The 15,000-nt window shown below is 42.0% G+C and overlaps 1 protein-coding gene across 1 annotated transcript; it reads right to left on the bottom strand.

Moving 5' to 3' along the window:
• Window positions 1-3,344: 3,344 nt before the first annotated feature.
• Window positions 3,345-7,798, bottom strand: LOC134439301 (uncharacterized). The gene is made up of 9 exons (XM_063189208.1): window positions 7,617-7,798; window positions 6,196-6,342; window positions 5,718-5,836; window positions 5,481-5,617; window positions 5,082-5,175; window positions 4,815-4,926; window positions 4,390-4,613; window positions 4,156-4,295; window positions 3,345-3,357 (listed from the first exon to the last, which is right to left on the bottom strand). Exons 2-9 carry the CDS (start codon window positions 6,314-6,316, stop codon window positions 3,345-3,347), a joined length of 960 nt encoding a protein of 319 aa, XP_063045278.1. The 5' UTR covers window positions 6,317-6,342; window positions 7,617-7,798.
• Window positions 7,799-15,000: the final 7,202 nt, after the last annotated feature.

Raw genomic sequence — 15,000 nt, 5'->3', positions numbered from 1 at the left:
CACAGTACATGCTTCAGTCACGGCTGTTTGGCAATATTATTTGAACAACCGGCAACACAACACGTTTTCGGCATGTTGCGCGTGAACAACGCTAGTCTACAGGTCCTTATCTTTCGTTTATTAAACCCCAACACCACCAATTGACTTGCATGGGTTGTTTTCCCCCACAAATGGGCGTAACGCACATGGAAAACGTCACGCCGTTCATGAGTATAGGAGAACGATAGGCATCTAACTCAAATAAAAGTGTCAAAGTGTGCGCGTGTGTGTGTATACCCACAGGAAATTTTCCTGAGTAAAATTTACTCAAATTGAAGAAAATTTTACTCTGCCACAGATAGTATTTGGTCCCTATCTAAAAAGAGTAAAAAATACTCTTTTGAAAGAGTATTTTTTCTAGAGTAAATTCTCCTCCATTTAGAGTAAATATTTTACTCTGCGTGATGCGATTAGACTCAAATTAGAGTGTTTTGAAATTTACTCTTCATACGATATACTCAGTTCAGAGTTAACATGACTCTATTATGAGTCGTTTTAATTTACTCTGACATTTTTTTAACTCTATTGTGAGTTGTTTAATTTAACTCTGACTCTTTTTTTACTCTACATCAAGAGATGTTTATGATCAATTAAAGAGTTAAAAACTAACTCTCTCCAGAGAAACCAATAAAAATCAACAAATTGTACTCCCATGTCTTAGTTTATTTTCAGTTTCACATCATTACAAATTCCCAAAAAAATTGTAAAAAATAATAAAATACTACATTAGTAATATACAATAGTATATTATAAATTAAATATACAATAGTAGTAAAATAGTAGTACAATAAAATAACAAATAAATAAATGAAAAAAAATGTTCCTTCACAATGGACAAATATACATATATAAATAAAAAATAAACAGTGCAATTACATAAAATAAAGACAAACATTTGAAATAGAGAGAGAGAGAGAGAGAGAGAGAGAGAGAGAGAGAGAGAGAGAGAGAGAGAGAAAAGGTGTGTGTGTGTGTGTGCGAGAGAGAGAGGTGTGTGTGTGCGCGTGTGTGTGTGTGTGCGTGCGTGCGTGCGTGCGTGCGTGCGTGCAAGAGAGAGAGAGAGAGAGAGAGACGTGAGAGAGAGAGAGAGAGAGAGAGAGAGAGAGAGAGAGAGATGAAATGAGAGATGAAATCAGGATTACATAAAACAATGAGGTACAATAAACAAATCGTCATCAGTACCATGTGATGTCAGTACATCAAAATTCCTGTACATTAGAGTCTTAATGTCTAACACAAAAGGGTCTCCAGTGGTATGTGAAACCTTGTATGCATGGGTATGTTCATCTAAACAACGTGTTTTAAGAGCATCTGTCATCAAGATAACCTGCTCATCTTTGATGAGAACATTCTTGATTACATGGAAAACCAGCATGTCATTATCAGTTCTCACACAAACAGCCAACTCTGGTCTGAACATTCTTCCATTGACCTTGGCCCATTTCACTTTCAGATCCCTGGCCCTAACTGGTACTTAAAGTGTCAACATTGCTTTTTCTTCAGTTATATCCCAATGCATCACCATATATTTGAAGCACCTAATATCAGAGCACCATGGTTTGTTCAAGGACTTATATCCTAACAAAAGGTTGTTACCTAAGCATCATCTCATGGTGCATTATCCCATGTGTATACGTAAAATTGGGCCCCTGTTACATACATGGTGCATGAGATACGAGGCCAAACACAATGTTTGAAAAAGTTTTACTGAAAAGTTTTAAAAACATCACTAAAACTTTAGCCAAAAAACACCAGTGCCAGATGGCTTACTTGTGGCAAACATTTGATTCAAACGAGTTGAAAATGGGTCCTGGAAAAATGGTCTCCTTGAATGAAATGAAGTTTGGTGGTAAGGTGGCAGAAAAACTTGAAGTACCAGTTAGGGCCAGGGTTCTGAAAGTTAAATGGGCCAAGGTACATGGAAGAATGTTCAGACCAGAGTTGGCTGTTTGTGTGAGAACTGATAATGACATATTAGAGGGCTCTGAACAAGTTTGAAGTGCCGTATGAGGCTATTAGAATCAGCATGACTCTTCTGTCAAATGAAAAAAATCATTCTGTCTACTGCAGCATTCTTGCTCTAAGCTCAGCTACTCTTGGATTGACTTTGGTAATTTCAACATCTATGTCATAGATGGTTGTTTGCAAGAAAGTGAACACATTTGTGAGCTCATGGCAGTAAGTGGTACCGAAAACATAATGAGCTTTAAAAAGCTCATCGAATGCAGTCAGTGAATTGGAGGACTTGCATGGCAAGGCCTGTTTGTCAACAACAATGAAGTAAGATTGGATCATACTTTTCTTTGGTCCAACTGCAAGTAGATATGGCTGGACACTCTGTGTGATGCCCTCCAAATGGCCCTGAATGCTGGCACCAGTCTGTGAAAGGAAACACACAAGAGACCTAATGTCAAGAGAAAACCTGTATAAAGAGGTTTTACACATTACAAAGTAGCTATCATCATTGTATTTGACAAAATAACTATGGCTTTGGTGAAAGTTGGAAAATAAAAGGTATTATACAAATCAAGTTAGAATTACTATATTCATTAATCCTTTTTCACACAAAGTAAAGACAAAAAGGTACCTTCAGAACAGCTTGGAGAAATATAATTGTACTGCATGTATATATTAAAGAAACATGTATGTTTTTTAATACAGTTTTGCTATTCTTTCATCTATGTCTTGTCAAAAGAAGAACAAGACATTTTGGAGCAGTTTCAATCTAACCATCAGCTTTTATTTCGAATGGGCAGTGTGCATTTTTTGTAGGCTATTTCCAAGGTCCATGCTGCCCATTCACAAAGGGTACCTTTTTCATGTATACTTACCACCACCATCACTTTTCATGCATGAACTGTCTGCCATTTTGAATGTCTAGAAACAGACATTTTAGCTGCACATTAAGCAGCACAGTTTCAATGAGCAGCTTAGTTGCAATACCAACTCTCGCACACAATCCTACACAGTTCACCTTTTAAGGACCAGTGGTTCTAAACCTTTTTAGAACAAATGCCCCCTTGACCTTATCATAAGCCTGCCACACCCCCTTGACCACATCATAAGCCTGCCAATGTATTAACAAAGAAAATATACCAATTGCAACTGAGATTTCCCCCTCCCCCAGCTGTCTCCTTCTCAACACCCTCCTAGGGCTCCAAGGCAAAACTATTTTAGACTGAAACCTCACCTTGATGAATTTCACCACATGACCACAGGCTCGATGAGCGGAAATCTTTCCTGGCCTTTTGCGCCCTGGATTGGAGGGTGGTAGAAGGTGGACCAGCAAAAGTATGGACGACATGTCACTGTCCCAACCTGGATTACACAAGACAGACAAGATGCACATATAAAACGAATGAAGACCCCTGTTGTCTAAAATGCAATTAGGAAATAACAGTAACTGTGTGTAAACACCAAAAGTGACCTACGAGACATATGCGATGGAAGTCATTATTTCTTGTGTACATGCACATTAAGGAGGACAAGAATAAAAGTAAAAGGATAGTGTGGAGTGGTGGACTTTATCCATTCACCACCAACACATTGACATGGGTTATTTGTTTGGTAATATTTTTTGACAATTATTTTTCTGCTGTCATTACTGTTACCTTCTTCAACTTCAGTAGAGAGAGCATTCTGGATGAGGTCTTGGAGATCCGTGTAACGGAGGCTAACTAGCACAGAGTTGGCGTGGAACGTTGGTAAACCTCCCTCCGATAGCCTCATACAGTCTCGTGCCGTTGGGCCGAGAGACTAGTCTCTTGGCCCAGCGGTATCGTACTGTGTCTCCCATTGCCGAACCGTTGTAGTTGACGAGGATGCAGGTTCGATCCCCGAGGGGGGTGAACAGGTGCAAGATGACCTCCGTCACAGTGGTGCCGTATGACCCGGGATGGGAGTGAGGTTTAAGGGGGAGAGTGTAACGGAGGCTAACTAGCACAGAGTTGGCGTGGAACGTTGGTAAACCTCCCTCCGATAGCCTCATACAGTCTCGTGCCGTTGGGCCGAGAGACTAGTCTCTTGGCCCAGCGGTATCGTACTGTGTCTCCCATTGCCGAACCGTTGTAGTTGACGAGGATGCAGGTTCGATCCCCGAGGGGGGTGAACAGGTGCAAGATGACCTCCGTCACAACCGCAGTCTGTGTCAGGCCACGGCTCTGTGCAATGACTTTTGGTTTTATGTTGGTGGACCATTTCTCCATCAGCTTTGCAGAGGTTGAGTCACCAAAGAGAAGTGCAAAATCCTGCTCAATCTACAAAACAGACAGTGGAGAAATCAGTGATGTATAAAATGCAGCTGAAGTATCACTCTGGAATTCACATTTTTAAGAATACTTATAGACTAACCAGGCCTGGTATGTCCATGAATCTTGGAAAAATGGATAGGATATCAGTTGATTTGTCAGTGTCACGCAGAATCTTCTGGCGATAGACTAGGGTCAACCTCATCTTTTCCTTCACCACCGATTCATCAGCTGTGTGCTTCATCAGAGCAATTGCTTCCTGACACTGGCGTTCATCGCTCAACCAATTGCCTTCCTTGCAAGGATCTCTATCAACAGATGGCCCACCTGAAATAACAGAAAATATACATACAAAATGCACTTACTTATTATTTTCCCAGACATCAAAGTATTCTCAAAACTACAGACGGTGTTTGATTTAAACTACAAGTCCCTGCACTTGATGGCCATATTAGCTATGAGAGATAATGAAATATAACCATAACCTGTGTGCTATTATGTGTTTCAACAATAACTTAAATAAGTCACCTGCTTGTGAAGGTCGTGGACGTTTAACTCGTCCCTCTGATGCTTCTTTCTGCAGAGTTTTAATTCTCCAAGCCAAATAGCCACTTCCATCTTCTGCGTTGTAATAATGTTCCTATGACAAATATAACAAATAGACAAAGAGAGAGACTTACTGTATGTTTTACAAGAGCAAAATAGTTATAAATTCATTGATATTTACACTTCATTAAATCAGGGTTTATACAACCAATTTCTAAAAAAAAAAGACTACAGAGGAAAGCTAATTACATAGCCAAGCTTGCTCCTTGGGTCAGCCAAATAGGGGAAGAGGGAGATGATACCCAGTGCGTAGTCTTCCTTCACACGCCGAGGCGGGCTTGTTCTACAAACACACACACGATACATACATATTAGGAGCCATAGCATCATAACCAACCATTTATAATTACTGTACTGTCCTAATAATCAGGGCTCTAAATTAATACCTACCAGACAGCCAAATGCTGGTGAAATTTGGCAGTTTGGCTGACAGAACAGACCAACTTCAAATCACTTTGACCCATTAGTGAGTGTACGTTCTTGGCTAGTGCAATGAACGGCTACCAGACATTTTACCTTTTGAAAAAATACATTTAGGGCCCGGATAATCATCATCAACATTATTATTATTATTTCTTGAAAACCTACCCATGTTCATTTGTCATATGAGCAACCAATATCTTCACCAGGTCACGCCTTCTGCTATCTGACAGGTACTTTGTCCGAGCATATTCATTCATGATCTTGTCCCCTCCTGGGCTTCCTTTTAAGATGTCTTCAACCATCTATTAATGATGTTAAACATAAAACAAATATGAGAAACCGACAAATGACTTTAAAATACATCTGTAGGCCTACATGCAAAACAAAATTGATGAATCTTACTTGGGCAAGACGACGTTCCTCTCCTTGCTTTGATTGTCTTGGGCTAGGGGTCAGTATCACAGTGTCATCAGATCCAGAACTAGCCTCAGCATCAGCAAGGGAGCCTGAGCTAACAGAATCTGTGACACACAATTAAAAAAAAAAATCACAGTTGTCCTTCAATACAATACAACCTGTATTTATATAGCGCAATATATACATCTAAAGTTGTCTCAAAGCGCTTTCAAAATACACATACACTTGTCCACATTTACACACCAGCTCTGGAGGCTGCAGCACAGCACCTGTTGTCTGGGGTTCATGTGAGAAGGTGCATACATACACAAGCAGACACGCACACGCAAACACACGCAGACACACACTCTCTGTCTCTCTCTTTCCCGCATTCACACACCAGCTGAATACTGCAGCTAGAGGGCAAGAATCAACAGGAAGTACAGACAATTGTGTTGGCGTAAAGTGTAAAAGTTGCATTTACCTTCAGATGTTGTCTCTGGGATATCAATTTCCAGGACATGAACATCTGGCTGCTTCATCAAGTATGCAAAAGCTTCCTGATCAACCTCGGTCCTTGACTCATCAAAGACTTTAATGTCCATTGTCGGAAGGTCAAATTTCCTGGCAACTTTAGAGGAGAAAGATTCAACGTTTTATTGTCATTGTCAAAAAAGGCATTGTGAATTGTGAAGGAATTGTGTTTGGGGTAGGCTACAATACTTTAGGTTTTCAAGTTAAAGTGCTCAAGAGGTTTAAAAAAAAAAAATCAGGCCCTGATATGAAAGGCAGTAATGTAGTCATTTAGGCAGAAGGGCCCAATGTTTCTCAACAGTCCTGTAAATTCAAAGTTTACACATGATTTAAACATTACAAGTGTTTATTTCGGTTTTAAACCCTTACCACATTCCAAAAATGACTCGAATGTAAATGTTGTTGGAGAAAACACATATTTCTTCTGATCTTTATATTTCACTCTGACAACGGTGGTGTTTTCCATCCTGTTGGAGGACAAAAACAACGTGTTATAATCTTTCCGCTTTGAGTATCCTTCTGAACTATCGCCAGACTCCCTCACAAGTGTACGGTCGATCAGAACGGGCGCAACGCAAAGCTGAACCTCACCAGAGATTTTTTTGGGACAGCACCGCGTGTGCGTCACTCTACCATCTGATAAGCGATTTCTCTACTCTCTCTGACTCTACTCAGAGTCAAGTACATGTGACCGAAGTGGCCACGCAGCGACGGGTTGAAAAATAGTTTGTGCCTTCTGCAAAACTGCGACAGCCTTCACACAACTTTTGGAACAATCGGTCAGACGGTCACATCAAATGGGACTGCAGGAATGTGATTTTTCATCCACTTTTCATCCATTTTTCATTACCACAACAAACCACTTTACTCTCACGAGAGCTACATACATGTGGTCTCCAAACACGGCAACACTAACCTTTTCGAGCTCACAACCAGTTATTTCACATCTAGGCTTAATTCCACAATTTGATAGACTAGGTCGGACTGCATAAATTGCATTAATGCGATTTTCATCATTGGTTTCTTCATTGGTTTTCCTCATTTAGCCTTACCACAACGAACCACTTTTTACATGTGGTTTCCAAACACGGCAACGCTGACCGTATCCAGCTCACAGCCAGTTGTCATTTCACATCCAGTGCTAATTCCACAACTTGCTAGAAACCACAGCCTACATTTAGTCACAATGACGAGCAGATCATTTCGGAGGCGCAATATGTTGTGCCAACGGAAAGCTACCAATGTTAGCCGAACTGAACACTCGCACTTGCATTGCCTACGGTTTGTTGCGGTGCATTTGTACGGTCCATTGTTTTGTAATAGCCTACATTTTAACACATGTAGATTATGAAAGATTATAAACACACTCACTTTCAAATCCAGCGAATTTCTCCCCCCAGAGAGCTGTTCCGTGACTTCAGCAGCAGCGGTGGTAGAAAATACAATATGGCTGGAAAACGAAACTTAACTTTGTAAGAAGCTCCGCCTATTTCTCACTCACTTAGAGGCCTACTCTGAAATTTTGCTCCTACTCTTACTCGAAATTTTACTCTATGAACTCGATTCAGAGATAAATATACTCGTTAAGAGGAAAATTGTTGTGACTCTGGGAAAATTACTCAGCTGTTTTTCCTGTGTGGCAACTGACAACCGGTGTTACCGGCCAATAAGCGCACCCGGGAGCATAATAACATACGGCAACTGCCGGTGATTGGTCAGAGCTCATTTCAAACCAGAGCTGAGCTTACTTCTCCCGCCCTAGTGCTCCAGGTCACCAAGGATCCAGACCGAAAATGAATTACGAATCACGCTAGTGAAGGACAGCACTCTTCAGATTTTTCTATGTTTATTCTCCTAAAGAAAAATCTGAAGAGTTCTGTCCTTCACTTCATTCATTCAGTATCCAATTAAAACTGTATTAGAATAGGATAGGATAATCATTCGGCAACCACTTAACAGGGCAGGGCGACAAGATGAGTAGGGGCGGAGGGAGAGACAGTTTGCAGCGGCAGGGCGACAGCGTGGATGGTTCAGGGCGACAGGACTGGTGGGCAGGTAGACAGCATGGAGAGCGCAGGGCGACAGTATGGACAATCAGGGAGAGGGGGAGACAACGTGGAGTGACAGTGAGTGTGGCAGGCGACAGGGCATCGCTACAGGCCCTGGTTTGGGTTGTGCAACTCGAGACGTGAGAACAGATACTGATGTTGATAGGCCTCTTGATATGCGGGCCCCTACTGAGCAGAAGCCGCCGGGGCTAAGATAGTCTGATCCGCCTTGATCCTTGTTCTTTTCTCACTACCTACACACGCGCGCGCGCACGCACGCACGCACGCACGCACGCACGCACGCACGCACGCACACACACACACACACACACACACACACACACACACACACACACACACACACACACATTTTCACGCCACCACACACTCACACATTCTCTCTCTCTCTCTCTCTCTCTCTCTCTCTCTCTCTCTCTCTCTCTCTCTCTCTCTCTCTCTCTCTCTCTGTAATTTTGTCACCCTATAGGAAGTGTGATGTGACAGGCACCCAGTGTCCCCAGGTCACCCGCCCCTGTCAAAGAGATAAACATACAACTCACTCACTCACTCACTCACACAGTCACACATACTGGGTATATTAGGGAAGTAAATATGGGTTTAGTAGTGTCGCCCATCCTGACACATGGTGAGGTGTGTGTGCGTGTGTGTGTGTGTATTTTTGTGTGTGGGAGTGTGTGTGTGGGTGGAGGGTGGGGTGCACCTGGGGGTGTGTTGATTAAAGACGTGGACGTGTTTGTGTTGGAGACGAAATAATCACACATGTGGTCTCATAAACACTGATTCATGTCGATATGTTTACACACACACACACACACACACACACACACACACACACACACACACACACACACACACACACACACACACACACACACACACACACACACACACACACACACACACACACACACACACTGTACAAAGCTATCCCAGCTGCTAACAACCAACATCTTTTAATAATCTGCATTTGACACATCACACTTCAACACACACGCTTGTAAACAAGCACACACACACACACACAAACACACACACACACACACACATTCACACACACACATACACACACACGCACACACACACACACACACACACACACACACACACACACACACACACACACACACACACACACACACACACACACACACACACACACACACACACACACACACACACTCTCCACGTGGACCTCCTCCTTTGTTTGGAAGAATGTAACCTTGATCTTATATTAAATGAGTTGTTTTGACGTGTGTCTTGATTAATGGGTATATCAGAGTGTCACAGCCCCATAATTAGCCCAGCAAGCGCTTCCCCTTGTGGACCAAGTTGGTAAACTGACACCCAAAAATACTATTTTTAATCTAAATTACTACCACACATGACACACACACACTCCTCTCTAACATTTAATGTGGAAATGGTGTGTCAAAAACAAATGCTCTCAGATAGCACAGACCGCAAAGCATAGCATTATGTTTTCACATAATGAATGGGATGTTGATTGTAGATTTTCACCGCAAATTACTGTGAACTGTCAAAATTTCAGAACGATACATTCAAGACTTTTCCCGCTTGTTATTCTAACCAATATGCAAACAGACAGACAATAAATCAACCAATGGAAAAACATCAGCTTCTTGGTTGAGGTTAAAGAAAAAGCACACGATTTGCGACCAGATACGTGTGTAAATAGGTGTAGAATACACTTAAATCTCAATTAACATCATCAAACAGCATTAAAGGTACACTGTCTAATATGTTTAGTAGTTTATTTCCAGAAATCATGATGTCCATAAAAAATGCACTTTTCATACATAAAAAGGTGGATATTCGCCCCATGGATGTCCGCCCTTTTGAATTTCCAGATACAGTCATATGTGAATTACTGTACTCAGCTCAAACAGGCAAATGCCAATTTGGCAATATGTAGGATAGTTGCAATACTCTGGCAATTCTGCAGTGCACCTTCAAATTGCACATTATGGGTCAGCTAAGGACACCATTAGACACTTTCCCTTTAAAGTAGTCTCCCCTACTACATTAGCATATTGGGCAGATGTCAGTTTGACAAATGGAAAGCAAATAGAGCTGTTTCCATTCACAGCGTCTTCTAATTAAATGATTTAATGTGCATGTAAACAAATTGAAATGCTATTCCCCATGACATTTCTCGGGAAAGCTTCGACTGTGCAGATCAAAATAAAGAGAGGAAGAGGTCAACTGTCAATCTAACCGAGCTCAGTCAACTGGAGGAGTCGTTTGAAAAATGTGATTATTAAGTAAGATTTGTCAAACATCCATCCTCTGCAAATGTCAGGAATGGGGAAATACTGCACCAGTGGGATTAAGTCTTTCACATACAGAATCAGTGTTGTAGTGTGGTCTAAGTAGGTTCTTTCAACTGTCATGCCTTGTGTTTTTATTTTTAATTTTTTTTTATTTCATTTTATTTCATTTCATTTCATTTCATTTCATTTCATTTCATTTCATTTCATTTCATTTTTGTTAAGTACATTGAATTGCATTTGTATATGAAATGCGCTATACAAATAAAATTGCCTTGCCTTGCCTTGCCTTAAAGGGACACTGCGTGAGATTTTTAGTTGTTTATTTCCAGAATTCATGCTGCCCATTCACTAATGTTACCTTTATCATGAATACTTAGAACCACCACCACATTCTAAGTATTCATTATGACTGGAAAAATTGCACTTTTCATACATGAAAAGGGGGATCTTCTCCATGGCCCGCCATTTTGAATCTCCAAAAATAGCCATTTTTAGCTGCAAAAATGACTGTACTTGGACCATAGTAGAAAATATTTGTTTATTACTTAGTAAACTTTCATGTTAAGATCAAATTTGGCAATAGGCAGCCCAGTTTCATTGAGCAGCATAGTTGCAGTTAGTACCTTTTTTGACCATTTCCTGCACAGTGTCCCTTTAATTATTGGACTTGTCAAATAGGCCTTTATCCCTTTTCTTAAAACAGTGTACTGATTTGACTTTTTCGATCATCCCTCCCTTTTTATCCTTCAGAAAAGAATTCATTGAAATTTAATTTAATTTTAATTTGATATGAACTTCTCATCTCACTTGCATGAGAATTTATATCCACCCCGCCCCCACCCCTACCGTAAAGAGAGAGAGAGAGAGAGAGAGAGAGAGAGAGAGACAGACAGACAGACAGACAGACAGACAGACAGACAGACAGACAGACAGACAGACAGAGTATTCAACAATAACCACATCATAGAGGGACAGATGGACATATAGGTGCAGTGGTAGCCATTCTACAGAGCATCATATCATAATGAAACCTGTCAATCTCTTGTGGATTGGGATGGAGTTTTTGAAGGGCAGTGTGGATTGGGGGGATATGTTTGGGTAAGGTTTAGCTTATTTCAACAGGGACATACAGTCAGTGTGTGTGTGTGTGTGTGTGTGTGTGTGTGTGTGTGTGTGTGTGTGTGTGTGTGTGTGTGTGTGTGTGTGTGTGTGTGTGTGTGTGTGTGTGTGTGTGTGTGTGTGTGTGTGTGTGTGTGTGTGTGTGTGCGTGTGTGTGTGTGTGTGTGCGTATGTGCGTGTCTGCCCAGTACACTGTATTGGACGGGATAGTACATTCTTGAGGTTTGTCTCTTCTGAATGGTTGTGGAGCCAGAAAACTAATATACCAGGCCACATTTATAGTACTCAATGCACTGAAGATGCATTGGTCAAAGTGTTCATATGAAGATTGAAGACATGTGGGATACTTTACTTGTCCAATTTGATGGATTGATTCAGTACAAAAAAAGTATGTATTTTAATTTATGCCTCTGTGCATGCCAGGGTTAGATGGGGTCAATGTGTGTGTGTGTGTGTGTGTGTGTGTGTGTGTGTGTGTGTGTGTGTGTGTGTGTGTGTGTGTGTGTGTGTGTGTGTGTGTGTGTGTGTGTGTGTGTGTGTGTGTGTGTGTGTGTGTGTGTGTGTGTGTGTGTGTGTGTGTGTGTGTGTGTGTGTGGACCACTGGAATGTCTAGAACATTTGGTGTCTCTCTGTCTTCTGGTTGTGGCGCATGTTGGCGGGTTTGTCATGTGTTATTTATTATCTAAAACAAATCTTTCTGTTCTTAAACACTGTTTTTTATGTGTTTGTTATAATCATGTGCAGCCGTTTTTCATACCTGGTACCTAGTGGAAAGATTTACTGCATGACAGACCAGAGATCCACCATTGATATATGCCCTAGGTGGAACTTTTGAACTCAACACAGCCCAGACACTGCAGACAGGGGTCTCATAAGTGTGTGTGTGTGTGTGTGTGTGTGTGTGTGTGTGTGTGTGTGTGTGTGTGTGTGTGTGTGTGTGTGTGTGCGTGCGTGTGTGCGTGCGTGCGTGCGTGCGTGAGTGCGTGCGTGCGTGCGTGCGTGTGTTTGTCTGTGAGTCTGTGTGGAAGGCTTACCTGAATGATGAATGGGTCTCCATTCCTGGAAGTTCACGCACCAGTCATTCAGACTAGCATCATGAACAGACGTACATACTGTATGTCATGTCTGTGCAAGTACAGTAAAGTTGTGCTCCTCAACGCTGCGGGAAATCACGTTAGTCACATGACCAGATTTGCACAGTTTTCCCGCCGTGTTGGCGAGTTTCTGTTGCTAAATAAGAAAATGCTCTGCTCTGCCATGACCAAAACCATATCTGCCGAACCTGCCTAAACCGAACCTGTCCGAAAAGCAACATTTCAGAGGCTTTACTTTGGCCAAGAACAGCAAAACAAGCAAGTGCAAATGGTGAAATTTTGCCTAAACCTAACCTATCACAGAGCATTGTGGAGCAGAAGTTGAATACAAAGTCGTGATGCACAAGTCAGCGCAAGTCGGTTCAACTCAGTTGTCTACAACAAGAGTTGACATTGAGACATTGTGTGTAGATGGATATTTTTTTCTAAATGCATTTGTCCTCACACATAAACCGAATATTACAAATCTCTGAAAATGGTTTAAAAAAAATACCCGATTTAGGTAGCTAAATGGACCTGTCCCAATGGCCCTACCCCCTCAGAAAAAAACCCTGCTTATTATAGCTGACAAAAACAAGTAGTATGTTATTATTGCAACAGTGTGGTAATAGATGTCGTTGGGGGCGGGGTTTTGTGATGGTGCCGCCCCCACTCAGGTACCGCCATGGACAGTTAATTGTCCAGTCGGCCCGGCACTGGCCAATTCCACCATCCATCCCTCCTAAGGCATCCTCATTTGTTATGATCACATCCAGCCCATCACTCAATGCAATGTTGCCCCTTCGATGCCCTTTAAATGAAAAAGGGGCCCTGGCCTCCACCCATGAGGTTCACATCCAGGCCAGAAATGATGTTGGAAAAAACATGCCCAAGACATTGCCCCAGCGTTGTCCCTATCATTTAAAGTACAAATCCACCACCCTTTCCTACCGCTGTGAGCCGCAGAGGTGAATAAACACCAAGCCGATGCTTCCCCATGGCTCCCTCATTTTTCATTTGTCTTGCGGCTGACTCTGATGGGTCATTGTCAGGGTATAGCGCCGCTGAGCCAGCCAGGCTGGTCACAATCAGGCAAGCAAACTAGGCAATTCCCTAGGGCCCTCAGCTGAAAGCAGGGCCCCTGATAATGACTCGTTTTTAAATGACGGCAATGACAACTTTGTGAGTGTGGAAGCCCCTGCCTAAATTCAACAACCAAAAAGTGCAATCACACTGCTATCAAAATCTTTCTTGAGCCCCCCCCCCCCCCCCCCCACCCCCCCCCCCCCCCCCCCCCCCCCCCCCCCCCCCCCCCAGTCTGGTGAGAACAAGGGGGCCCAAGTCCCTCTTTTGCCTAGGGCCCACAAATACCTACAAACGGCCCAGCACCCAGCCAGCCAGCAGCTCTGACAGTGATGAACGATATTGAAAAGCCAATATGTTGAGAATCAGGGTTGAAACAGTGGGCTCACATCAGCAGTAAGCCGCCAGGGCTTGGGCCGCATTTAAGGAGAATTCCCCTCATAAGATGGACTGGCTTATAGGATATATGTGGCCAGGGAAGCAGACAGGGAGGGACAAAGGGATCAGATGTCCTGTGTCCAGGGAGCGAGGGGGCCCAGAATTGGAACCTCATGTCATTGTATGACATAGTATGACATTGAAATCATGTCAAACATGTTTTAATATTTGAATTTGTTATGGACATATTGGACAACATGAAAACAAATCTAAATAATTTAACAAACGAAAGCTGTACATGCTTTAGAGTGGCGTTAAGTACTCAAAACACTGCACGCACAGCAAGTTGCTCAAGGTAATAGAATAGTTTCGTCTACAACTGGGTTCAGAACATAGGCCTGTTTTCAGGAATGTTTTTGGTGCTGCCATGCGTCATTGAAAAATAAAAATAAAATAGATGAAAAACATATATAGGCTAATATATCTATGCTGTGTCCTTGTAATGATAGGGCAATAGTTTAAAATATAATCAGCTTTCAGACAAAACAGAAACTCCAGCTGTGTTTTGTAAAGTAGTATAATTCGATTTTCAGGAAAGCAGTAATCAGTAGGCCCTATAGTAGCCTCATAAGTGGTCAAGATAGAAAGAGAAAGTGAAGGAAAAGAAATCAAAATAAAAAGAAGGTGAAGAGACACAGACACCATTAGGCAGCAGAAGATTGAATAAGAAAAAGAGAGCATA

Source organism: Engraulis encrasicolus, chromosome 22 (genome assembly GCF_034702125.1).
Source record: "Engraulis encrasicolus isolate BLACKSEA-1 chromosome 22, IST_EnEncr_1.0, whole genome shotgun sequence".
Taxonomy (NCBI): domain Eukaryota; kingdom Metazoa; phylum Chordata; class Actinopteri; order Clupeiformes; family Engraulidae; genus Engraulis; species Engraulis encrasicolus.
This window is presented reverse-complemented; position numbering and strand designations above follow the sequence as displayed.

Coding starts and splice junctions, on each gene's coding strand:
- LOC134439301 (XM_063189208.1), bottom strand. CDS start 6,316: ATGGACATTAAAGTCTTTGATGAGTCAAGGACCGAGGTTGATCAGGAA. Junction 5,837..6,195: donor CCCAGAGACAACATCTGAAG/GTAAATGCAACT, acceptor TGTGTGTCACAG/ATTCTGTTAGCTCAGGCTCC. Junction 5,176..5,480: donor CATATGACAAATGAACATGG/GTAGGTTTTCAA, acceptor GTGTGTTTGTAG/AACAAGCCCGCCTCGGCGTG.